Here is a 25,518-nt window from a genome sequence, read left to right as displayed (position 1 = left end):
ATGGACATAAATGGGCTCAACTGAGACAGTTTAAATCTTTCAGGAAATCAGGGACCTTACCTTCATAGAAAGTTGCATTATTGTTGATAAAAGACGATGAAGTCAACATGGCAAGAATTATAAAAAGCTAGTAAAAATGTATATTGATGATCTATGAGCTAGAAATGCCTGATAAATCTCCCCACAAAAGGCTGAGATATTGATAGTTTAAATTAACCTGAATTTGAGCTTAAAACTTTAGCATGCAGGATTGCCGGTTACTTTTTATAAACGTGCTCACCTGCAAAAGTGAAAGTAAAAGCCAGCCCAGATTAATTTGGCATTCAGTCTCGCTGTATTTGCATATTTTCTGGCACTGTGTCTCTTGGATGCCTGCTGGTTAATGTCTGACGTCAGGTTGCTACCTTTTTAAAAGCACCAAACTCACTTAAGTGCTGTGGTGATACACACCCACAAATGTCCCAAACACAGAAAAAAAAGAAGAAAATAAGAAAAAATTCAGGCAGAGGGAAGAGTCTCTTTAAACGTGAACCTACCCAGAGAGGACTCCCAGCACCAGGTTCAGGACAAAGAAAGAGCCGATGATGATGAGAGGGATGAAGTAGAGCCAGTTCCAGTTGGAGCCCAAGGCATCATTGGTCTAAAACATCAAAATAAATGCTAAATTCAGCAAAATCACGTCACGGCAGGAGCAGACTCATGCTGCCATTGAAATACGAGACAAAAATATACAAGTGTAGGTGTTTGGGTTACTGCTGAAAGTTTAAGTCAGAGTGCAGTCAGGGCACCGAACAGAGACATTATTGATCTACTCTGGCCTCACAGGAAAAGTGTGGAGGAGAGTGGAGGTATTCTGCACCGGACAAACTACTGTATGAAGTCAATATAGAAACAGTATTACATCTATACTTTAGTCACTTAGTCTGTATGGTCAGCACTCCTTTTTCAGCTGCAAAGTAGCAGCATGCTGTCTTTCTCTTTCCTCCCTCCCTCACTGCTCAGCAGCAGAGCTCATCCAGCATCACTTTAGACAACATAATACAATCACTCTGGAAAATCATCTGCCTTCATCCATCTCAATAAAAACTGAAAGAGCAGGCAGCTGACCACAAATTACACCCCGGCACAGCATTTTGTGTGTGTGAGTGTGCTTTCGATTGTTGCTTTCCTGAGATAATCTGAGGTAGAGGGAAAACAACAACAAAAAATGAAGTTAAATTCATCATAGGTGCCTACTGCACAGGGTGGGTAAGGCTTATACTTTTACTCCTGTGATTGTCTGTTGATTTCCACATATTTTATTTATTGTACCTGCAAGAAGCATACAATAATGCCCTCCAGCGCATACTTGTCTATCCTTTTTTCTTTTCTTTAGATTAAAACTGGCTCAGTTGATGAAAATATTTAGACTACAGCCTAATAAGGATTTTGCATAGAATCCACTATATCAATGCTAGATTAGCAAAGATGTACCCGGAGGCTAGGGATTCCTGTAATAGCTGTAAACACTCACCCGTGAACTTCATCCATATGTCATAATACTTTACCAGGATACTACATTACTGGGCAATAATCTTTGAAACTCTGCAGGATTCCTGCACCATGAGCATCAATCCCAATCCAATCACAGTAATATTTGACGTCCCTCCTAAAGCAAATTTCTCATGCCACTGCAAACATCTCATTCTTTTTAAGTGTTTCAATCCACATCCATGATGGATGGATTAAATAAGTTTGACAGTGTATAAAACTTGAGAGACTAAGACTCTCTAAAAAAGGCACCTTGAATACCTTTAAAAGGCATGGAGCCCCTTTTTGGATGCATAAGTAACTTAATGCCTGACCCTGAGGAAAGCTAAGCTCCGGCTCTTCTCTTATCCCATTTTCTTTTTGTTTGTTTGTTTGTTCTTTTGTTTTCTGTGTGTTTTTTCTTGTGCTTTTCTTATTCAGGGTGCAGCTAGGTGGGAGGTGCTTAGACCGTGGGCACTAATAGTTAGGTTGGAAGGTCTGGTTCTCCTGGGTGATAACTCACAGGCCCTGAGCATGTTTGATTTGTATTCTTATTTACCTGTGCAAATTTGCAATAAATAGAGTTGGAAAAAAACTTCAGCCTAATTAAATTGACTCAATTCAGTTCATTTCAATTTTATTTATAAAGCCTCTGTTCTTGGACATTCAAAATCATAAAGTCCACCACTCTGACTTCCAAAATACTATTTTCCTAATACTATTTTTGGCCTTGGGGGAGTATTGCAACTATTATTATTTTATCCTAATAAATCAAATTTTGGAAAAGGTTCCTTAGAGCACTTTAGACCTTGAGTAGCATGTTTCCTTATTTGTTTAAAAATGAATCAAAGATTGAGCACTCCAAAATGTCTGGCTACAAAAGCTTCTGAACACATAACTTTTTATAATTTTCTATGTATTTATTTTGCCAAAAGTATATTACAGTAAAATGCACAAAAGTTTGGAAAATGGTCTAATCTCGTCTAAAATAATGCAGTATAAATTAAGAGATCAGTTGTGGTTATGGCAGCAATAAACCAGGAATTTGAATGATTAAATGAAATAATTTAATATAATAATGTATCCATGCTTAGCAAATTTTAAAGGTATCCAAGCCTTCATGAGCAGAAGGATAATTTTTTTGGAAAATTATATGTTCTTTTGGATTTTCAACAGTGTCCCTGTCTGAACAGGATCTTTTCATTTAGCTGCAACCAGAGGTGGTCATCATTGGACTTGATTTGTTGGATGGTCACACAGGCAACAGCTTTATCAAATTAGCAAATGGTGCCACTGCCTGCCTCTCTGACTACATACTGTCTGTCTGTGTGTGTGTGTATGTGTGTGTCTGCTCCTCTTACTCTGACATAGACTCTCAAAAAGCACACTGCAGTGTCTCACTGTGGACTGAAACCCAAGTTTAGTTTGAGTGAGACAGAGACAGCTGCTTGGAGGAAGAGAGACTTAAACTAGTCAAGCTCTGAGAAAATGTTGTCTTCTGCCTTCTACTTAAAAATGCTGAATTTAAACCTCACAACAACTTAAAATGTTGCAGTCTTTAGCATTTGTTTCTATTGTTGGCAAAATATGCTGCACATTTTCTATCCCTTATTAGCATAGTAGCCCATATTAGCTTGAAGGGCTAACTTTTACTTTATTATGTGATTGTCTCTGTCATCCTGAACATCCTGCTGAACCCTGTTCAAATTCTCAAACTCTATATAGAAAAAAAGGAACAAATAAAGAAACATCTTGAGCAGCCAAATATGATTTGACTGACATAATTCTGAGTCAGGTTCAGCCCTAAAAACTAAATTGTACCTGGTTTGACACTCACTGGTGAACACTGAGTATTTTGCTGTTTTCTTTTTTGCATAACTGTAGAAAAATTCAAAACACGTCTTCTTGCTTTTGCTGTTTGACTAAGAGTCCTTGAGCATAAAAGTCTTAACTTCCTATCAATCCTACAGCGCAAAAACATTTCTGACTCAGCCAGCTCTTATTCTGAATCAATCTTTGAACGATCAACTGCTCCGGAGGATGCTCCCGGAGGACTTGACGATGTCAATCAAGCTGGATGCCAAAACTACACACCGTTAATAGCATTATATATACTGATCCACTGTATCACATGAAGATGGGGGAATAATAATTCTTTGAGAGGCATGGTTCAGGGAGACAGATTTCTGCTAACCTTGCCTGCGATAAAAGAAATAATAAACATTGGTTCAACATACTAAAATATTTTAAAAGAGAAGCAGAAAGAATATTTATAATCCACTCTCTTTGTTCATATTCACACAGTACATAGCAGAGGTGTATACAGTCATTAATCCTAGATTACATTTATAGAGATTTTAAAGCGTGCCATATTTCATAACTAGTAAGTGGGCAGTCTAATCTCTATTCAGCCCTTGCAGCATGTTGCAGCAGGTTATACATTTCTAAGGATAGATGGAATAAAAAAGGCAAGCTGAGTGCAAAACAGGAATCAACAGAGCACTCTGCAATTTCAGCACTTAAATCACAAGCCAGCAACCCTCTGTCCCCACATATTCTCCATCCACAGGCAGATCGTCTGACAGGGGAGGATGTAGAGGTGGCAGACCTTCACTCAGCTACCATCAGTGTGCTGGAGCCAAAGCTGCATGTCCTCTTTAGGGTAAATTGAGTCGATATTGTGACAAAAAGCTGCTGCATCTCAATAATTTTTGTAAACTGAGAAGAATATTATGAGTGGCACGTGTGTGTGTGTGGTCTTACATTGTAGAGTACAGTGGTCCACCCCTCCATAGTGATGCACTGGAAGACAGTGAGAACAGCAAACAGGATGTTGTCAAACTGAGTGATGCCGTCATTAGGGCCAATCCAAGTATCGGAGCAATTGTACTTGGGCGGACACTGGCGCTCGCCACATGGGAACTTGTACTCAGAGGGGTCCACCGTCTCATTTTCTGAACAGAAGGTTCCATAGAGGGAGAGGAAAAAGGTAGAAATATGTCATATGTCTTACATGATATCGAAGTTCCAAACAACAGACCATGCTTTGTTCGATAAATAAACTTAAAAACTATCATGCATTGAACAGTTTTCACACAGAATCTGAGCGTATAAATCTGTCATTTTCATGCCTGGTGGTCTTTAAGCTTCAGCACATAAATATTATTTTTAAAGATATATTTTAGGACATTTTTTGCAGTGAAAGGAAAGAGGGGAGAGAGAAGGGATGACATGCAATGGACAGCCATGGGTTGCATTCAAACCAGATCTTTGCCAAGGACTCAGTCTATATGGGGTGCAGACTCTACCAGTTGAGGGAAAGTTGAATCATAAAGTTTGACTCTAAGAAACTCACGGAAATACTGATGATCTTAGCCGATCCATTGGAATCAACCATGTAATACTAACTTCTCATAAAGAGGGCTAAGGGACAAGTCATACCAAATTTTGGCATGGCCATTTTCACAGGGGTTCCTTGACTTCTAACCTGAAGATGTCTGAATTAAAATGGGTCTACAAGTCTTCCCTTTACAGATATATTCACCGTGCAATTTTGGGCAAAAACATGCAGTACAGATGTGTTATTTTTGCCCATTGTGTTTAAATATTTCTGCACACTGAGTCCCTAAACAGCCTTGAAATTGCATAAATTGGATATGACTGGAAAGCTAAGACTTTTGTGGATTCAGTGAGCTAAGCTTTAACTATGTGTGAAGATGTTAGACCCCTAGTAGCCATTTCATTGTGGTAAGAATATTTTTTCGAGAGGAAAGTGTCTGCATAAACTGATATATTGTGACCTAATAATCACAGCCAAAGGAAAACTTTACAAAACTTTACACCCACAAACTAGAGACCTTAGCATTCAGAGGATGTATAGCTTTCATAGCTATACTGACAATAAGAGGGCTTCTCAGCAGTTTCCAGAGCAGAAGTGCTTACCATCCAGTCCTCGAAAAATGCAATTCTTACCAAATTCTACAAATGTCAAAAGGTTTTTATACTAAATCACAGATTCCTCACAATCTTCCTCAAATTCTTAGTGTCTTAATGTGATATTATGATATATACCACTTTGATTTGGCGTATACTGTTGAACTGCTATCTCCCCCTAAAGACCCCCTGTCCCCCTTAAGAAAAGGGAAAAAAGGGTCTATGATGGCTCTCAGAGGGTGAAACCAATATACAGTATATACCCAGTGAGTCACTCATTATTGCTGTACAATTAAATTGTGTGACAGTGATTTTTTTTGTCTCAATGAAGTGTTATTAGCCACATGTCACAACATGCAGAAAAAAGAATCAAGCAGAATAAAACACAGCCCTCTCTATCGAACAGTGGAGCAGCCTGTCTATCTGTAACGTGACCACTTAGTGACAGAAAATACTCACTTCAGACTGTCTGTTTTATCTAAATGGCCATTCAGATTCAGTGTGACGGGAACAGCTCAAAGGTTAATGACAGCCGTGAATGTACAATGAGCCATTGTAGCAAACTGCATTGTTGGTTTTAATTATACGGGACAACACTGCTAGTTTAGTTTGATCAAGCCTGCAGGTGCAGGCTGAGATGCCATTCTCTGCATGTGTGAATGCATTTGTGATTACAACAATGAATCTACTACCTAAAGAATTATGCATACGTTAGACAGCCACACACATAAAATATACACCCACTCAACAAGAACAACAACAGAAGCTCAGTCTTGACTCTGCTTTTCAGTTTTTGATGCAGTTTGCTGTCAAAAACAGTTCTAATATTAGTCTTTTATCTGTTTACATTTATGAATTATTCACAACCATTTCAGGCCCTTTCAACAAATTGCTCTCTTTTGTTTCATTCATGCCATCAGTGTGTGGCAGAGGTGCTGAGACAGTTTGCTCTTTTGTCATGCAATTCATATTAGTGCTTGGCTTAAGAGTAATCACAAGATGTCACTATTGGCTACCAACACAAATGGAATTGTATGAATCATTGCTTATGTATATGTATATGTGTGTGTGTGTGTGTGTGTGTGTGTGTGTGTGTGTATGTGTGTGTGTGATTTAATTAAGACAAATAACTAATGGGCTCACAACATATTATAGGGACTAACACACACTTCTATAAGCTGGATGACAATGTCTGGGCAGGTTTGTTATATTGTTATATACAGTCAGTGTGTCTGTACCCAGTATTCCAGGCAGTGGCGTGCAGGTGAAGTGCAGTTTGCCGCTGTAAAACTCCAGGCCAATGATGGCGAACATAAGGATTGCAAAAAAGAGCAGCAGGCCGATCTGCAGCAGAGGAACCATGGCCTTCATTATAGACTTCAGGACTATCTGCAGACCTGGAAGCAGAGCACACAGTGAGCAGCAGAGTTAAGGTCAAAACACAAAACACTAATGTAAAAAATGTGGGTGTCATAAATTGTAATGTTTTCAATGTATTCAAGTAGAGCTGAAGTGATTAGTGAATTAATCCACTGGCTGATCAACAGAAAATTAAATGAAGCTATTCTGTAAAAGATGCAGTATGTAACTATGGAGGCTGATAGTTGTTTGTTAGGTCTCTTTCCCAGGTCATCACACTTTGGGTTGGTAGTCAGACCAAATGTTGGTATGTGACGACCAACAAATGAGAGCGCATCTGTATTTGACGACCTGGGAATAAGACCCAACAACAGGCTCAACATCTTTTTCAAGAGGTACATACAGAACTTTTAATAAAGGTAATCAAGTAATTTCATGATTCACTGATCCAAACTTCTAAATTGTAAATATTTACTTGCTTTTCTTAGTGGTTTAAGATTATAAACTAAATATCTTTGGATTTTTGAATACTGGTCAAACAAAACAAGCAATTTGAAGATGTCAATTTGGGCTCTGAAGAACTTTTTGGTGGAGGAAATGTTTTTACAATCAGCAGATTCATTGATATTGAAAATAATGCTTAGTTGCAGCTCTATGTCTAGGTCAAACCAATACTCCATGCAGACACTGGCCTAAGATGTAACATGCCTGGTTAATTAAGTAGTTCAACCCTTCGTTAAATAAGGAATTCCAATGGCAGTTGTGAATGGACCAAAGTACAACAAAAAGGACAACAAAAAATCTAGTTCCACAGACAGTTTTGGTTTTATTTCTTTGGAAATGCTTTCTGTTAAAAAAAATAGTCCAAATGAAAACTGTTTAGATTGTGCATTATGGATAAACAGGGACATTGTCTCTAAAAAGAAATTTATAATGATATATTTTAATATACTACATAATATTCTACGTTTGCCTGAGGACCACAAACATTCAACGGAATGGACACTAAAATTTCAGAGGCGATGTCTGAAAACTATCTTCACGATTAGATAGCACTAGGATAATGAGAGATTTTTTTTTTTTTTTTACTTGACCCTTCAATTCCTCCTCTTTGGTACTCACTGGGGATGCCTGAGACCAGTTTCAGGGGTCGGAGCACTCGTACCGCCCTCAGGGTCCTCAAGTCCACTGAGATATTCATATGCGCCCCTGCAGCAGCCAGGATCCTGCAGAGGTGAACGCAAACCCACATACACAGAAAAACAAAGTCACGGAGCAGAATGCTACAATGTTCCGCTTTATAATCTGCTGCAGAGCCGTGTCAAAAAGGGGGAGTCACACACATGCATGAACACGCGAAGGCCATCGCACACAGTGTTGGAGGAAGGCTGCAGTGCTTAGATATGGAGTGTGAGGACATGAGGGTCTCCAGCAAGCAGAGAGAAAACAGAGAAAACAACAGGGGTGTTTTGGGGGGTTTATGGCTGTTTTGCAGTGTGTGGGAGGATGGCTGTGACAACTGCTATTTAGAAGAACAAAGAAAGACACCCTCAGGCTGGAGAGACATGAAGCTTGTGGACAAACACATACGTGGACACACACACACTTGTCGCAAACACACCGACTTCTTATCTGCTGCACAAAGTCGTGAAAAGTTTCATTTTTACTTTATCTTGTTTTGTTTCCTCTGTTCCCCCTGCCCTCTAAATATACCTCTGTGGCTTTCAGCCATCACACTGATGAGAAAAAGAAAGACAGTGTCTGGTGATCTCCCCCCGCCCGGCATCCTCATTAGTCTGCCCTCTTCCTTCTTTTTCTCTCTGCCCTCTGTACCCTCATATCTCACTCCTCATCCCTAAACCTCTCTACTCTCATCTCCCTCTTCCTCCACCTGTTTTTAAAACCTCATCCCCAATTAGACTTGCACCTCTGACTCTGTTTCTCCATTTTCCACTGACCTGAACACACATTTATTCCCCTTTCACCCAGATGCCTACTGAGAGAAAGACAGAGACAGATGGAACAGTGAGGTAAAAACAATAGAAAAATTGCAAAAGGGGAGTAGAGGAAATGTTCTTGCCAAGGAGAGAATGGAGCAGCGTTTTCTATCAAGACTTTTGATGACAAAGTTTCATAAGATTTACACTCTCCCAACTCCAAAACTTTAACTGTAAGTTAGTGGAACTTGCTCTACTGGCCAATTGAATCCATTGACAGTTAAATAAACATTCTCATTAAAGATTCTGTATCTAACTTTCACAAAATCCTTTCCCATGACACCTCATTTGAGGCTGTTAATTGTAAAGTTGATGTTAGACTCAATTTCTTAGCTAATGTTAGCTACTGTTGCTAATTGTAGTGCTGTAGTGGAGAGGGCGGCCTTAATGGCTTTCTGCCAAGAAGGGATTTTTTGGATATCAAGCATCATCATTTGGATTTTCCAAAAATTTTTGGCCTGTGTAGGAATCAATCAACAGGCTGTTACAGGCAACTGAGAAAATGGTGAAAGGACTTACTGGCAGCAGGAAACGATTAATACATATGAAAAGTTACGTACAGTACATTTAAATTCACTTTAATCATGAAGACAGGATGAATATAAAGGCCACAAATTATGAAAGAACAATTTCTAAGGCAATTGATAGGTGGATTATGTAAAATGATTGCAGCTTTGTAAACACATGATTTATGTGGTACAATGTTAAAGAACCATCTTTAAGTGCAGTACTATAATTTGCTGTGAGACGATAGCATACTTGATTATCACACAGCTAGAAAACAGACCCAATTACATTCCTGTGATGCAGTGGTGAGAATTAGCCTTGTCTATATTATTAGGAGACACAAAGCCTCATCTGATTTAATTAACAGAAGAAAGAAAGAGACAGAGAGAAAAGAGAGAGTGAGAGAGAGGGGGGGGGGGGGGGGAGAAAGATTAAAATAGCTCACCATCATCTACACAAATACAGAAATAGAATGATCCTCACAGGTTTCACACGTCTTACTACACCCCTTTGGATTTTCTCCCCCTTCCTTTCTCACCCAGCACTCTACGTCTTTGTACTTTTCTCCACCTTCCCTCCTTTTACTCCAATCACTCCCTCCGCTGCCTCCTGCCACCTCTGTCATTTCATCCCCCACTTCCTCCATCTCTCAATCTTTCTCCAGACCATTAGTCAGTCTTGGCTGCTCTTTAGTTGTTATGGAGACTAGGGGATGGAGAGCCTAAAAATGGCTTCCTCATTTGGTCCGCAGTTATTCTGTGGATGTCCTGAGCCCTGTTTTACAATGGTGACAGTCTGTAGAAGTTAAAAAACACCCAGACAAACTTGTTTCTTCTTGGAGACAGAAATCATGTAAAAGCGACTTTTGTTTGTCAGCTTGTTTAGGCCAAGATGTTGTTTGTGTTCATGCTTGTGGTAAAGAAAGAGACAGCTAGAAAGATAATGTTTGCTGCTGGTTCTCAGTCTGTGTCTCTTTAGTGTCTGTGTATTGGGCAGGTTTCTGGGTGTTAGTATCACCATTACACTAATAGAACATTTGCAATTTTTGGTCAAGCAAATACAGATTTAAATTCAATGTTTACATGTGATGTAAAATTTATGCAGAAACTTTCCCAAAATTACAGTGAGGCATGAGCACGCGAGCACAGCTATTGAGCTGTCCATGGTGCTGAAGACAATGATGAATTCATACTACAGTAAACTGGACTGTTTCACTGCCTGTAAGCCACTTTTTATTTTATATGTAAAAAAAAATCTGCCATAAATCAAAAGTCACAACAAATTTCACAGTGGGATCTCATTGAATTTTCCTGTCCTTTCTCCTCAGGTGAAGGTCCAGTCTGATGCCAATCTACAACTAGAGAGGCCTCTCTGCTCTCCTCTCCTTTCCTCTGTAAGTTGGTACTTAGATTTGGGTGCCACACACAAAAATAAATCAAAGTGTTTGCCTGCTACCTCCTGACTGATTAGTTTTTGACCTTTTGGTTAAACAAACCTCTTATATCATCTCTCTTGTTATCATTTCCCTCAACATCATCATAGAGTGCAATTACTAATTTCACACTTACCATTATTGTAATATGACATGCATCTGTTTCTATTATTGCTGTGCCTCTCTCCCCCTCTCTCTCTCTCTTTCCTTTTTTGCCATGATTGTATTTCATTTGCTATTTACGACATCTATTGCTCGTCTGTCTGTCCTGGAAGAGGGATCCCTCATCATCCTCTACCGCTCTTCCTGAGGTTTCTTCCTTTTTTTTTTCCCCGTTACAGGGGTTCTTTTTGGGGAGTTTTTCCTTGGGTGATGTGAGGGTCTAAGGGCAGAGGGATGTCGTACACTGTAAAGCCCTCTGAGGCAAACCATGTTTTGTGATAATGGGCTCTATAAATAAAACTGACTTGACTTGACTTGACTTATAGGCTGTTTTGGCCAGGAACTGGACATTCCCCATCAAAGAGGAGAAATAAATGCTCTATATACACAGTGCAGCATGAAATGAGATACATTTCATGAATTTATATGAACATATTGTCCAAAATAACCCAATAACCTTTACTTCCCTCCTTCCCAGTGCTTCGCAATCATCATTACGACAGCTATGCTTCACACTCCTGCCGTCTGGACATTGGCACCCTCTATATGACTGAGATGAGGAAGGTGAAGGTTGGCCACACAAACTGGCAGATGTAAATCAGCCAAGGGAAGCACAACACATGGCAGATTTGGCACAAATGAAAGATTTTGGCAAACAGTTGATTTCCTCCCTCTAGTTTCCCCTCTCCCTTTCATAGGACAATTCATTGATTTGTTTAATGTTAGTAGTAGTTTAGATCTTTTTTTGATTTAAATGGAAACATCAACCACTTTTATATTCATAGTGAACCTCTGTGGTTATAATGACAGTATAGGCTTAGATTAAATGAAATGAATGATTTGTTAGTTTATTATAATTTCTAAGAGTGTCTTAATTTCAGAACACTAGTGCAGTGCTCATTTAAAACATGCCTGTTTGGAAGGGGCCGATTGCTTGACCTCCACCTCAACAATGTACTTCCTTGAGTCCTACACTTGCCATTATATAACTACATCGCCAAGCAATACAAAAGCATATATGTCATTTGCTAACAGCTAGCTATTTGGGACCAGGCCTTCTTTTTTTTTTATACTTCTGCTTTGTTTTAAAAAGAGAGTAAATACAGGGGTGAGGGAATGGTGTATGCATCAATGGCTCCCTGGCTAGAATCAAACCTGGGGTGCTGCAGTAGGGACTCAGCCTTAATGGTACCTGCTTTATTCTGTAAGCTACCGGCGCACCCTAATGCTTGAAATGTTTGAGTTTGCTCTAATGTAACATCTCCGCTCTTTTTTCATCTGTTCTTGGATGTACTGTAGTGAGCAACACAGGGCACAGGGCTTTACCCAGCATGCTAATTGGCGATGTAACAGCTCATTGGGGTCCCCTCTCAGTACACTACACGGTGTGTACTCCTGGCGGTAGTAACTAGGGCTGTAAATCAAAAGTTTCATCACTATACAAGATTATGTAGATTCTTTGAAGAGCAATACAAGACATGGTTATATCATTAAGTCTGCCACGATACGACAATGACTCAAATCAAATCAGGGGCCTGCGATCGATATGAGACCATATTAGTAAATATCCACATTGCCTTTTTCTCAGCCGTCACTATTGTCTTCCTGGTGCTAGGCCACTCACAATATTTAAATGTTTACACACAAATGGTTACACAGACGTACAATGGGAATTTAAAAATAAATCTTCAAGATGACAATATGTAATGATATTTTCACTTTGCATTGATAATATTGGATTGTTGATCACTGAATCAAAATAAAACATATAGTTACATACCTACCAGTAACACTCTTCTAATAAATCTGATCTCAGAGCTCATTTTTGACACTGCATTTTCTTTGGTCCTCAGCAATGCACCAAGTGGACCAAGTTGATCGGATGAACAATTGTTGTAATTTTTGAAGGACAGACAGAAAGACAGACAGAGACTCCTTCCATTTATGTTAGATTTCAGAAACCACCTGACAGTTAAAGATCAAATAGATTTTGCAGCCCAATTCAGTTCCTGTACCTCTCCCAATTTCTCTATTTTGTATCTTCCTCCCAACCAAAGTAGAGCGTAAATAAAACTTGGGTTTTGGATTGGTTGAACCCCGGCAGTCACTTTATCTACACTTAAACTGATGTCAGAGACAACACCCATCTGACAGGTGCCTGGTGCATCTACAAGTCATTTTTAGTCACCGGTAGCCGTTGCGCAGGAAAAACATCTTTGTTCACCGTGCACGTATCTGCAGGCATGATGTGAGATACACACTGCAGTGAACTGAGCTGATGCCCTGGTCAGAGTTGTCAGCCATGATAAGTGAGTAACAGTGACATACCCTGCAGAACTGACAGCTTGCTGCTGCGTGACAAATCTGTCGTGACAGCCGGCATGCCGTGATACTGATAACGTTGTGACTTATGCTCCATGTCACTGTCAAGCTGCTAACTAATGTGATATGAGTGCACCTGACTATTGTAGTGATATTAATACCACTGCATGTGTTTTTTACACCACTAGGTCTGAGCTCAAGGTTTACAGTATAATTTCGATATATCACAAGATGCTGCTTAATAATAAAAAGCTGCAAGGACATATCTACTTTTATTTTTCTTTATTGCCACTATCAATGTTATCAGTTAGACATGTGCTTTTCCTGCAATGACATGTCAAAATATCTGCTTCGAAAGAGGCCTTTTCAGGTTATTTCTATGTATTAAGGTCAGCTAAATGACTTCCATACAAGCTATTTGGTGATAGAGATACCTTTTTTTTGGAAAGGTGGGAGGTTTTCCACCCAACAAAAAGCAATATACCATATAGTATATAATCATTAATGTTTCAGTGTGTACAGTTCAACAGTATGACTTGCAGTAGATTGCATCAGCAGGAAGAAATCCAGCAGCACTAAGCACTTTGAGAGACACACCAATAAATGCTGAAGTCAAGCTGGATGAAAATGTGGTTTCTTTTTTTTTTACCTCCCTTGTTATGATTTAAGGAATATTTTGGTGTAATATTGTGAAAGAATGACAGGGGATTTTATACAGCAATAGATGATGCAGTTTTCCTTTGGCATTTCTTGGCATGTTCCTTCACTGTAGGTTGTGTTGCTGATATCTTCCAATGCTTCCGGCTGTATTCAGTTATTTTCTGATCATAAATCGCTCCCCTTTCCTCACCCTGAACGGACTGGAGCATCTGCTCGTCACAGGCTCCAACTACTGGCTCAGTTGTTGCTTTCAGACGTGACATGAAAAGAAATTTGAATAAGAGTTTTCCTGCAGTTTATGACATTTTTAGAGCATTTTAGCCACAGGGCCACAATCATTTTTGACAGATAATGAGCCTCTTTTCTCATGGTATTTACATGCATCTTGTGTCTGTCTATTCACACCTGGTATTAGAGTGTGTCTCCACATGTGTCGAGTGACCATTTGTGATCCGCCTGCACGCACACAATAACGGGGCTAACCTTTAGCATCACACAGCTAACATTAACTAATGGTCATTGACAGACAGAGTCGAGCCCTTTAGATGTCGGTGTGAGTTTGCTGGCTTTCAACAGCTGCTGCTGCTGTGTTAGCTTGTGTTAACTGGGGAGACGTTGAACTGACTATTTGCCAGGAGGAGGGCGGCTCTGGAGACAGTCCTTCAGTACTGCATCTAACCTGTGTAACAACAGCAACAGATGGAGTCGGAAATGCAAGAATACCAGCTTGGGCAGTGTGGTCCAGGACACATTAGCATACACAATCCATAAAAATGTGGCACTGAGGATGCATTTGGTGCACTCACATCTTTACTTAGAGTTGTCCACTCATGAACCGAACACCCAAGGCACATGTTAATATCAAGTGCAAAGAGGACCATGATCAGCAGCAGTGGTGAGATAAATTTGCAAATGTCTACATCTGTCTGTAATATAATATTGTGACGGAATAGCTCAAGTGAACATTCAATACTGTGGGTGCAGATTTTGATTTTTAATTTTTTTTTACTACAAAACAAAATATTCAGAAGAAATTAAATAACAACCTATCAGTCTTGAGCAAGTTTGTTTCAAGCTACCGGTCTGTCACACAGTGAGTTGTCAACATTTAGCACCTACACTCCTGTACACTGCAGTCTGACCTCTTACACATTCCTACATCATGAAGGCCTGTGATTCTGCAGGACGATGGATTCATATATCTGCTTTGGTGGCCCACAGTGCAGTGGGTGGTGTGTGTGTACAGCAGATTGTCTTGACAGAATAAGGAATTGTGTGGAGCAACTCCTACAGCGTTGCTCTGGATGGTTTAGTTAATATAAGCCTCTCTACCTCCCACAGTGTACTCTCTCGTTTTTACCTCCCCCCTCATTCTTTTTACTCTCTCTCTGAAACACACACACACACACACACACACTGAACCCTCCACATTCACACACAAGATATCCAAGTTGTTATGCAAGATCAAATGCTACCGCTCCTTATATTGACAGGCTGAGACACTGGCCCGGCTTGATGTGAATCAGCTGAGTATCAGCCTGCATATTGGTTTATGTGTCAGTTAGGTAAATGTTTGCTCTTTGGCCAGAATGAATAATTGATTTGGGTAAATGATTTATTAGCCATCTGTCGGAAGAGAGAGAGACAGAGACAGAGAGAGAGAGGGAGGAATGTTAATTCAGTACAGTACAGAGATGAGTCGTTAGCGCATCAACTCTTTCGAGATCTCAAAAGTTCACATGAAGCATGAAAAACCAATGAAAAAATTAAAATGACACTGTTGCATCATATCATTATCCAACTGCCTCCATACTGTATGTTTGTATCAATATACCCTATTACAGGCGAGGCACGAACCCTGCTGAATTACAAAGTTTAAAGTTGAGAAAAACATAGAACATGTTACTAAATAAGAAGACATTAAAAACTTCAAAGCAAGGTCATGAAATCCAATTCAGATGTGTTCTATGGTCATGAGAGGATTGTGAAACTTTGCAGGCAGGGGTTTTAGACGTATCAAGATTATACAAAAATAAAATACAATAATACAATGTAAGAATAATCAATTACGAGAAGAAGACTAATATTTGTTTCATTATATTATTGGATTATTGTTACTGATTATTGTTAAAAAGCATTTATTCAGCATTTAATGTCAGTTCAATTCCCTTTTTTTAAACTGTTGAGTAGTTAAAGGAGTATTTCACTGCTGGAAAGATGGTCTTTTCATAAAACTGGCATTCACTCAGCTTAAGAGACCAATACACACTTCCACTGGTTTGTGACCTAATGTGAGCTTCTCGGAAATCATATGGCGTCTGGCTGGTACCAAACAATCTTGTATTGCAAGTAAACAGTGTAGTAAAATATGTTTCTGAAAACATCTGGGATGAGAAATAGGAGACACAGTTACAGAATCCTGGTTCATATTTTATCAGCACTGCTTAGTTTTACGGTTTGAGCTACAATACAGAAAACAGTGTGGCACCCACTTCCTGTTCACAAACTCCTGTATTACAGCCAACCAGTGCACTAAAATATGTTTCTGTAGATATCTGAGGGTACATAGTGAAATAATCTTGAATTATATTTGATCAGCCCCGCTTAGTTTTACTATTTTAACTGGGTTTGAGATTGAGAGAGTGGCCGTTCTATGTCTTGATCCTGTTCTTTGGTGATTGTGGTGGCGTAATTCAAGCGACAGCCTAGCTGAAAATCTGACTGAAAATCCACAAACTTTCATTTTAAATCCAAAATAATGTAAAGCATTTTATAAATAATAGCGGAGTTACTTCTATGATACTGTTGTGTATGTACAGTCTTTCAGTGGAGCAAATAGGAACAACAGCTGTCAGATAAAGGCAGTGGATTACTTCTCTTTGAGATGTAGAAGACTTTTTTAGTGGCTTATTGGGTTTTCTTTGCAAAATAGTGTGGAAAACATCTAAAGAAAATACACATCATAATCACATCTATCACATTTATGTACTGTATATATTCTTTAAATATGCAGAAATAAATGTAAATGCATTTAGGCTTGGTGCTCTGTCTAGTCCCCGGCAGACAATGAAGACCAGAATACAACACATTGTCTTCTTGGCAATGATAGCACTCTGACAGCACCACTGCTCAAGAAGCTTCCCCAGCGCTGACTCTGTAGTGACAAGACATGGTGTCCTCAGAAAACCCTGCACTTTATTTAAAGTCTCTCACTTGTTATCATCTTTATACATTTTTTAAAAAAGTGTACATGCTGGATGCACTTAGATTGTTTCAAACTTCAGACATAACTATGATGATTAATTGGATATGTAATTTTACTGGTGCTTATTATGGTTGATTAACTGGGAGATCCTTTGATGATGTATTTTCCAGTACAGGCGGACTCCTGCAGAGCTCAAAGGGGATTTTCTGTGGGTCAAAGTCTGTTTAATTCACCATCAGCCATAGTTTCTGCATTCAAGCTTAGGGCTTAATTTAAAAGAAGTACTCGGATTTTTGTGTTGTTTAGGGTTCTTATCCGTAGTCAGTGTATTGCATACAGTATATGTCAGACTGCATGCTCCTATTTTTGGAGAAGTGGCAGAAGTGCCGATACAGAAGCTAAGCAATGTACTGCTGTGGACGGGGGAAGCAGTGAAACATATTTTAGCAACCTAAAAAACAACCCACCTAAAAATAATCAATATCAGTTTCATTGTACGCTACACTGAGAGTATTTCCAGCAATTTATGTTTCTGTCAGACAGCCTGTTTTCCGACGGAGAAACCATTAATGGATTCATTTCCACATCGATGCTCTCATTAAAATCACCAGACCCCACTGACAAAAACAATGTCCATGATTCTCTCAATGGATTATGGAATGGAAATAGAGGAATAAAAATGCTTCAGTTCCTCATTGGAAATCACTGTTTGATGGCAAGGTAAAGCATATACTGTATATATAGCGTACACTTAAACTGATACTTATTTTTTTAGGTGAGACTTTTTTTGTGGCTAAAATATGTTTTATTACTGCCCCCGTCCACAGCAGTTTGTAATATCCCCGTAATATTTGTGTCAGTAACCAAATGTAGAGTGTTAGACTGAGGCTAAGTGAGACTTGTTGTTTTACTACATTGAGGTGATTTTGTTGTGCTGCACGAATCCAAAGAAAATGTTTTTGTCTTTTATTTCACTTCATTTTCTGCCAATGACAATTCAGCACACTGGACCACGGTGCACTGAACACTGGAGATATTTCAAACTACCTGCAGTCTCTTGAATTTCTCTCTGGTACGTTTAACATCCCTCCCCTCTGGACACTCATCCATTCAATCTAGCTCCTTGTCAGAAGCTCTCGCTCTAATAATTCTCAACATCCTTGGCCTGTAACCAGGTAAAGCGAGGAGACACGGGCGTTAGATAGAATCATGAAATGTCCAAAAACAATTTCTCCAAATTAGCTTTGCTTGAGACTCCCATATGGACTGTGTAAAAAAATAACTGACGATTTCTAGAGAAACTGAGGCTGTAACAGAGAACACACTTCTTTCTTGCCAACACCACTGATGGTGATTCTGACGCCTCTCATAAAACATCTGATGCTGGTTAAAACAAAATGGACTGCCATATAAACACTGCACCCCCCTGTGATTTTCATTCAGCAATAGAAACAAGTAATTATTTTAAATGAAAAAGACGACGAAGAAAAATATCTTTAGCTGGGGCTAGGTATTTCAGAATCCGGTTGTTAGTAGCAACAATTACAAGGTTCAACCCATACATCACAGCAATTAGGTTCAATCATGGGCCATTATTTTGGCATTGTTCACTGGCATATGAACAACCGCTGTGAGTGAGTGGTTATAAAGGATCCCATTAACTGACATCTAATTGAACAATAAAAACAACATTAACTACCAGGTTTTACAAATTAATGAATAAGGCCATTGACTTCTGGAGAAAACTGATTTGCATTGTGTTGTTCTGACATAAATTAAAAGCAAAATCACCAAAGTGTCACATAAACCGAGGAGGCAAATAAAAAAGCAAACAGCAGCCACCGAGTGCTTTGCACATCTCACCACAGGTGAGGACTTTGATTATCACCTCTGTCAAGGAGATTATGTTTTTGATTTGGTTTGTTTGTCAGCAGGATTACAGGAAAACTATTGGCCCAATTGGAAAGGTAGATCATGGTCCAGATAAGAAGAACCCATTCAATTTTGGAGCAGGGTTGATACACATAGTGTTTTTCACTTTTGTTAAGTTTTGGAGACAGAGCATTTGGCTCTCAGGAATGTCTGCACTCTCTGGGTGCCCTTCTAGTTAGTAGATGTTGTTAGATTACATGTGTCAGTAAACTCGTCCTTCACCTCCAAGATATGCAGCAGTATTTAAGGACAAATTTTGATTTCATTTTTTAAACTACATTTAGAAAAATAACTAATACATCTACCTTGTGCCTTGGATCTTGTGTATCTGTATTTATATAAGTATTGTATTTACATTGTTATCTACAGTAGATCTGTTAACATTATGTCAGAGGAATAGATCGACATTTTGGGATATACACTTATTTGCTTTGTTGGATTTAGATGAGAGGATTGATAACACTCTCATGTCTGTGTGTTAAATATGTCTCTCGAGTCAGCAGCTGGTTAGCTTAGCTTAGCAAACAGATTGGAAACTGGGGAAACAGCTAGCCTGGCACTGTCCTTGGTGGGCCATCAATTGTCAACTATTAAATTAATTACCAATTAATTTAATAATTGATTAATCTTTCCTAGTAATTTTTCAAAGTCAATATTCTATAATTCCAGCTTCTTAAATGGGAACATTTTCCAGTTTCCTTTTCCTTCCTTAACAGTAAACTAAATATCTTTGGTTTGTGGACAAAACAAGATATTTGAGAGTTTGGGAAACACCGATTGACATTTTTCACAATTTTCTGACATTTCATGGACCAAATGACTGATCAGTAACTCGAGAAAATAAATGACAAATTAATCAACAATGAAAATAAGCATTAGTTGCAGCCCTATTGCCCAATTGTAACAAAAATATGCCTGTCAGCACCTCTTAAGCTCACTGGTTGAGATGATATAACCTTTTTATCCTACAAAAACTGACTTTAACTGATGGAGACTTTCACTTTTGCCAGGGAACAAAATTCTTGTTTGAGCTGACAAACTTGGCCCACAGGCCACTATCAGATTAGAGATGATCCAAATGACAAATTTTGCAGATGTTTAAAAGGAAATTGAACATTATATTAGTTGACTAGTCTAAGTAAGCAAGAAAACAGTCAAAATTGTGCACAATTTAATGTATAAGGCGAAACATGGGCTGAAAAAATTTTTTTTTACATAAGAGCCATTTGAAATCATTTATCGTAGTGACCAAATCTTATTTAAATGCTGCTGGGGTGTGTGGCACTTTGCACCATGCATTATAAACATTGCACTTATCCTACAAAGATAGCAACAACTCACTAAAACATATTCTTGAGGGAAGTAACTATTTAGGAAAAGTGCCTGATTATTACAACGTGATTTTCATTTGGTGAATGCAACCACATGAATCAATAATAATCTGAATAATACATTTAACCAACTAGCTTTTCTGGTGCAGACTAGCAAATGTAGCAGTTTAATGGACTTGATGATTAATCCCTAATTGGCATACCAGAGTTTCATATTAATACTTATAAATATCATGTAATATAAACTGTCATCAATCCAGTGCAGTGTGTGTGAGCCCCACTCACTGTGACGTGAACAAGGTCTTTAACTCAGACTGCAGTCTGCCCGGCGCTGTCACCTGCTGCGCCTCTATCTCCGTCTGTCTCTGAAACATGTAATTTCATTCTGAACTCCGTCTGAGGAGATTCAACAGTAATTTCAGTTCTTGGAAGACCGCGTTCCCCGTGTATTTTGTTATGCAAGTCTTTTGCTGGAGCCTGTTCAAGATGAAAATGTCAGACTGAACTTAAAGGGGTTGTCTGCCTGGAATTAAATTTGTAAAGACAAATTGCTAGTCCATCATCAAGAAATGCTCTTGTGAATTTCAGCTCAACCCTTTTCTAGTTTTGTAACTTTCACTAGGATCTGAACTGGATTTAATTTGACATGAGTTCCAGTTAACACCAGGACCGCTTTCATCTCAGTGTAGCACCTCATCGTCTCTGATCAGATACTAGACTAGACTGCATCAAGGCCCTTGACATAGTCTTTGTTTCACGGCCCACTCAGCCTCTTTATGATGACTAGAAACACGGAAAGAGAGAGAGTGGGGCGGGGGGGGGGGCGTACAAGGACAGAGAGTGAGCTTGTTAGACTGTCAGTTTCTTCAGCACCATCATCATTATTCACTCACTTAATTCAGGATCACAGCTAAAACACCACTTTTACTCTGAGGATTACATTTGAATGTCACTCTGTCTCCATCTCAATCACGTCCATATTCTTGTTTTATTTTGTTTGATTTGTGAAACAAAGGTTTGTTGAAAAGTGAAAGAAAAGTGTTGCCAGTGCTCTGCATGTTCCCTTTTCTGTCACACACACAAAAAAGCAGGTGTTTAAGTACATTCCCTCATCAGACTTATAGGAAAAGACAAATCTATCTGGTCTGGTCTAATTGTAGAGTCATTGACCATACAAGCAGCAGGACCGGAGCCAGTGACAGCGTAACCTGGGGCGGGGTCCTCCGTCACCACGGTAACTGCTCAGGGGGACATATCCACCCCATGCTGCGTCTGAACTCATCAATCGATCAGACAACAGATGGAAAATAAGATTGGAGCGGACAGGTCTGTCTGTGTAGCCGTGTCTGTGTGTGTGTGAGACAGTTTGAGATAGCCGGTCCTAACAGGTGTATGACTGCCAAGCAGACAGACGGGGGTGTTGGCTAAAAGACATGCAGTAGTGGCACATTCGGTTCATACACATGAACGCTCCAACACACACACAAGCAGACACACACATCGAACAGATTGTGGTTTCAGCTTTCAGTGAGTCAGGTACAGTGACAGTGTGTTCACACCCCGACAGCTTCTCTGAGATAAGAATATCATGTAACTTTAGCAACACAAGCAGAATGTTTCTGAAGGAAAGAAAAGGAAACTACAGGAAATGAAATGAAAGGGGAAAGGGCAATAATGTCAGGAAAGAAATAAAATCAAAATTTCCTTATATAGGCAACAAAACTCACAATATTCTTGCATTTGTCCCTCAGGCTCATATTGAGGTTGGTATGATTGATGTGAAGCTCTCATGTTACCTTTCACTCCTGACAAGAAGTGGTGATAGAGTAGAAATAGTCCAGTTTTGACACCCAGTGAGGGATAAAGACTGATGGCTGCAGTGTCTATCTGTTGACACAGCAAAGGGGAGATGGACTCTCTCTGTTAATCAACACTGGAGGTCTACGGGGTTGAGCACAACTCCACCATGACGAGTTATGCACCAAATGTCATAGAAACAACTTTGAAAAAAGAAATTCTTAATTTATTTCAACAGATTAAAAAAATGCATATTGCTGTTTGAAATGAACTAACATTAGGACATTTTCATTAACTACTGAAATGCAACAGATCATTTAAAATCCTTTGAGATCTAAACAAATTTTTGGAGTTTTATTGAGGGGTTTATCTAATTTACTCTTAACAGAACGAGGTATTTGAAGCATCCTCCTGGTCCAGTTTAAAGGGACAGTTCAGCCCTCTCTTTACTGAAATCATGACCTGGCGAATCAAGACCATCCAAAGAAGTTATTGTGAGCAGATTCATGTTTCATGTGGAGCTATTTTCTTCTAATAAACCACACCCGCCAACCTTATCACTGCACAGATGAAGGCGTGCATCTATTGCTAGCTCACCGAGCACCACTGAACTAGCTGTTACAGCTCAGCTGAGGAGGACGCTATTAATGTTTACATCTTGCACTGACATGAGCATGAGCCTCTTGTCATGGTTTTTAGAAAGAAGACATTCAGTAAATACAGTATAGTCAAAGCTTTATGAGGTTATCTATTCTTCTCAGCATTTCCTTTAAGCGCTTTTATGAATGAGTCCTTAAAGACTCTCCTCTCCTGTCGCCTTGCTTGCATATTAATGCTGTTTCTCATCTTCAATTTTAAAAGAAAAAATGCTGAACCATCTTGATTAAGCAGAAATATCTGTTCTCCTAAAACTATCCTGTGGGTAACAGTGATAGAGAAAAGAAATGCTACAAGGCTCTTGCTACCCCATCTTAAGCTCTTATCAACTCCATCCGAGCTAACTCCTCTCCCATCCCCCTACAAGTTTCTGGCACACAGTGGTGACACAATCGCTCGGAGGGCGTCGCCCCCTGCCAACTGTTGCCAGTCTAATGGAGGGCTTGCCAGCAAATGAGACTGCCAAGGTGCCAATTAGTACGTACGATTACGCAAAGAGGCATCCCTCTCATTTCCTCCAGCTCTATCTCTTCTCTCATCTCTTTACTTTGTTTCTTTTCTGTTGTTGTTTTCGTGGTTACAACCTCCTCTGTTTTCTGTCCCTCACAACTCACCGTTTTAGCAGGAGTAACAGGCTGGTAAGTAAAGCAGAAAACCCACAGCCCCCCTATTTGAATTTCAGTCACAACATATCTCAGCTACACGATAACAGCCTTTAAGGAAACAGCAAGTGCCATCTGTTTTTTCATACCTCCCTCCCACTCCCTCGCTTTCTGTGTAATACAGGCCATCTTGAAACACCGAGGAAGCTCGCTGAGGTAATCATGGCCTCAAGCGGCGACACTGTTCACAAATGATTCCATAATTACACATGTTCACACGTAATGTTGAATGTGAGTCAGGGGTATCCACTGTGGAAAGGTTCACATGCTTTTGTAGTCTGAGAAGTGTGTTCTGCCTCTAAGGGAAAAAATGTCTACAATACAGTAAAAATGAGGGTTTTCCTGCCTCCTGTATTTGTGTATGATTCAAGCTGTCATGTCAACATTCAATCAAATTGATCTCTGAGCAGTCGTGTGAGTTGAATCAACACCTCTCTGACAAAATGTCAACAAGACTAAACATGAGCTTCACAGATTAAAGGATTTACTGCGGGGCAACTGCACTGAATTAGATCATACAGGAAAATTAATAAACCAGTAAGCCAGTGTTTTGGCAATTTTTAAAGACATACTATACATTGTATTTTCTGCAGGGGCTTATTTTCTTCTGCAGAGTTACGTTACATCTGCAAAAAACTCTTCTTGCTTCTGCTTTGCCTTGTTTTGTCAAAGCACTTTGTAAACTGTTTTTAAAGGTGCTATATAGATAAAGTTATAATAATTATTATTATAGCCCAATTACATTTACACCTGTTATTAATATGTCTGCAGTGTCCACATTAAGATCCAATTGAGATCCAGTCGCTTTGACCAGTTCAAACAACCGAACGGTTGCTTCAAAAATGAGTCAGCTGCTATATGAATGGACAAGCTTTGCTCGTCTATCTTTTCTGGATCAAACTGAAAGCACTTTTTCTCGTCTTGACTCCATCCATGAGTCTCCTTGACATCATAAAGGGTTTCTTTTGCCACCAGCCCAGTTTGCTAACTAGCTAATGACTGCTACCTCACTGGCTTGGAACAGTCACACGTGTTTAGGTATTTCCACTCAAATAGTTGTTGTATGTGGATTGAAAACATGACTGCATTTACATTTGTGTTCACAATGCATCCCTGACCACCTGTGGAGGTGCCAATCTGTCCTCAATGCATTTTGGCTGACTGTACAACTGTACTTTCATGTGGTCAAGCACTCCCCAATTTGATCCAATTACCCAAAAGACATTTTGATGCATAGTGTGCAAGGGGTCTATGTTTCATGTCATCCCCCTTTCTCTCTCCTTTCATCTATTTACTTCTCATCCACAATAAAGCATAAAAATACCCCCAAAATATGTCATATTAGTAACTTGACCAGTAGTTCTACTTTTCCTTCTTTTTAAATCCTCTTGCTGCCACTTGAGATCAGTTTCTCATTCACTCACATCTTTATTCCCCCTTTGGTAATTATATATGCAACCATAATGTGTCTTTGCAGTTACATAAAGAAAATGTTTAAAAATGATTATTTTCACAACACAAAATATTGCTAATATGTGCCTCTAAAGGCAGGGACTCTGGAGAGTTATTACAGAAAAACAAATACATCTACTGCTTATTCTTTAAAATAATTCCTATACCGTATACATTATGATGGTAAATGTTTGCATGCACACTGTGTGTGTGTGGGGGTTTGGGGGCTCTGTGTCTGTTTGTGTAACAGTCTGTGACCCTTTCTGTCTGTAGAGGCCTCCTAATTACTAACTGATGGACAGCACTAGTGACTCATCTAATATTATCAGCAGATCTCATAATCTTCATTCACTCTCTAATAAGGTTGCAAACCTCGAGTGATGGCCTGCAGGTGAGTGAATGTGTCCATGTGAGTGTGAGTGCGTGGTGGATAGTGTGCGTGTGTTTCAGAGACAGAGAGAGCGAAACGGACCGAGAACATTTTCATTAATTTGTCTTTGCTGTGGCCAGAATGATAATTTAGAGAGGGCTCTATCTGCAGCTTAATTCATCATGCTGAATATTAATAAAATGAGAACTGGAAGGCTAATTCATCCAGATC

At 39.3% G+C, this 25,518-nt stretch overlaps 1 protein-coding gene across 1 annotated transcript in view; it reads right to left on the bottom strand.

Moving 5' to 3' along the window:
* The window catches only part of LOC121963620 (voltage-dependent R-type calcium channel subunit alpha-1E), an 84,776-nt gene that overhangs the window by 46,657 nt on the left and 12,601 nt on the right, over positions 1 to 25,518 (bottom strand). The window contains exons 4-7 of the mRNA XM_042513900.1: positions 7,924 to 8,027; positions 6,681 to 6,839; positions 4,273 to 4,463; positions 537 to 640 (exon numbers count right to left, since the gene is read on the bottom strand). Coding sequence (XP_042369834.1) covers positions 537 to 640; positions 4,273 to 4,463; positions 6,681 to 6,839; positions 7,924 to 8,027 — 558 coding nt within the window. The remainder of the gene's footprint in view (positions 1 to 536; positions 641 to 4,272; positions 4,464 to 6,680; positions 6,840 to 7,923; positions 8,028 to 25,518) is intronic.

This window comes from Plectropomus leopardus, chromosome 3 (assembly GCF_008729295.1).
Source record: "Plectropomus leopardus isolate mb chromosome 3, YSFRI_Pleo_2.0, whole genome shotgun sequence".
Lineage (NCBI taxonomy): Eukaryota > Metazoa > Chordata > Actinopteri > Perciformes > Serranidae > Plectropomus > Plectropomus leopardus.
The sequence above is the reverse complement of the archived record's forward strand: the minus strand, read 5'-3'. Positions and strand labels throughout refer to the sequence as shown.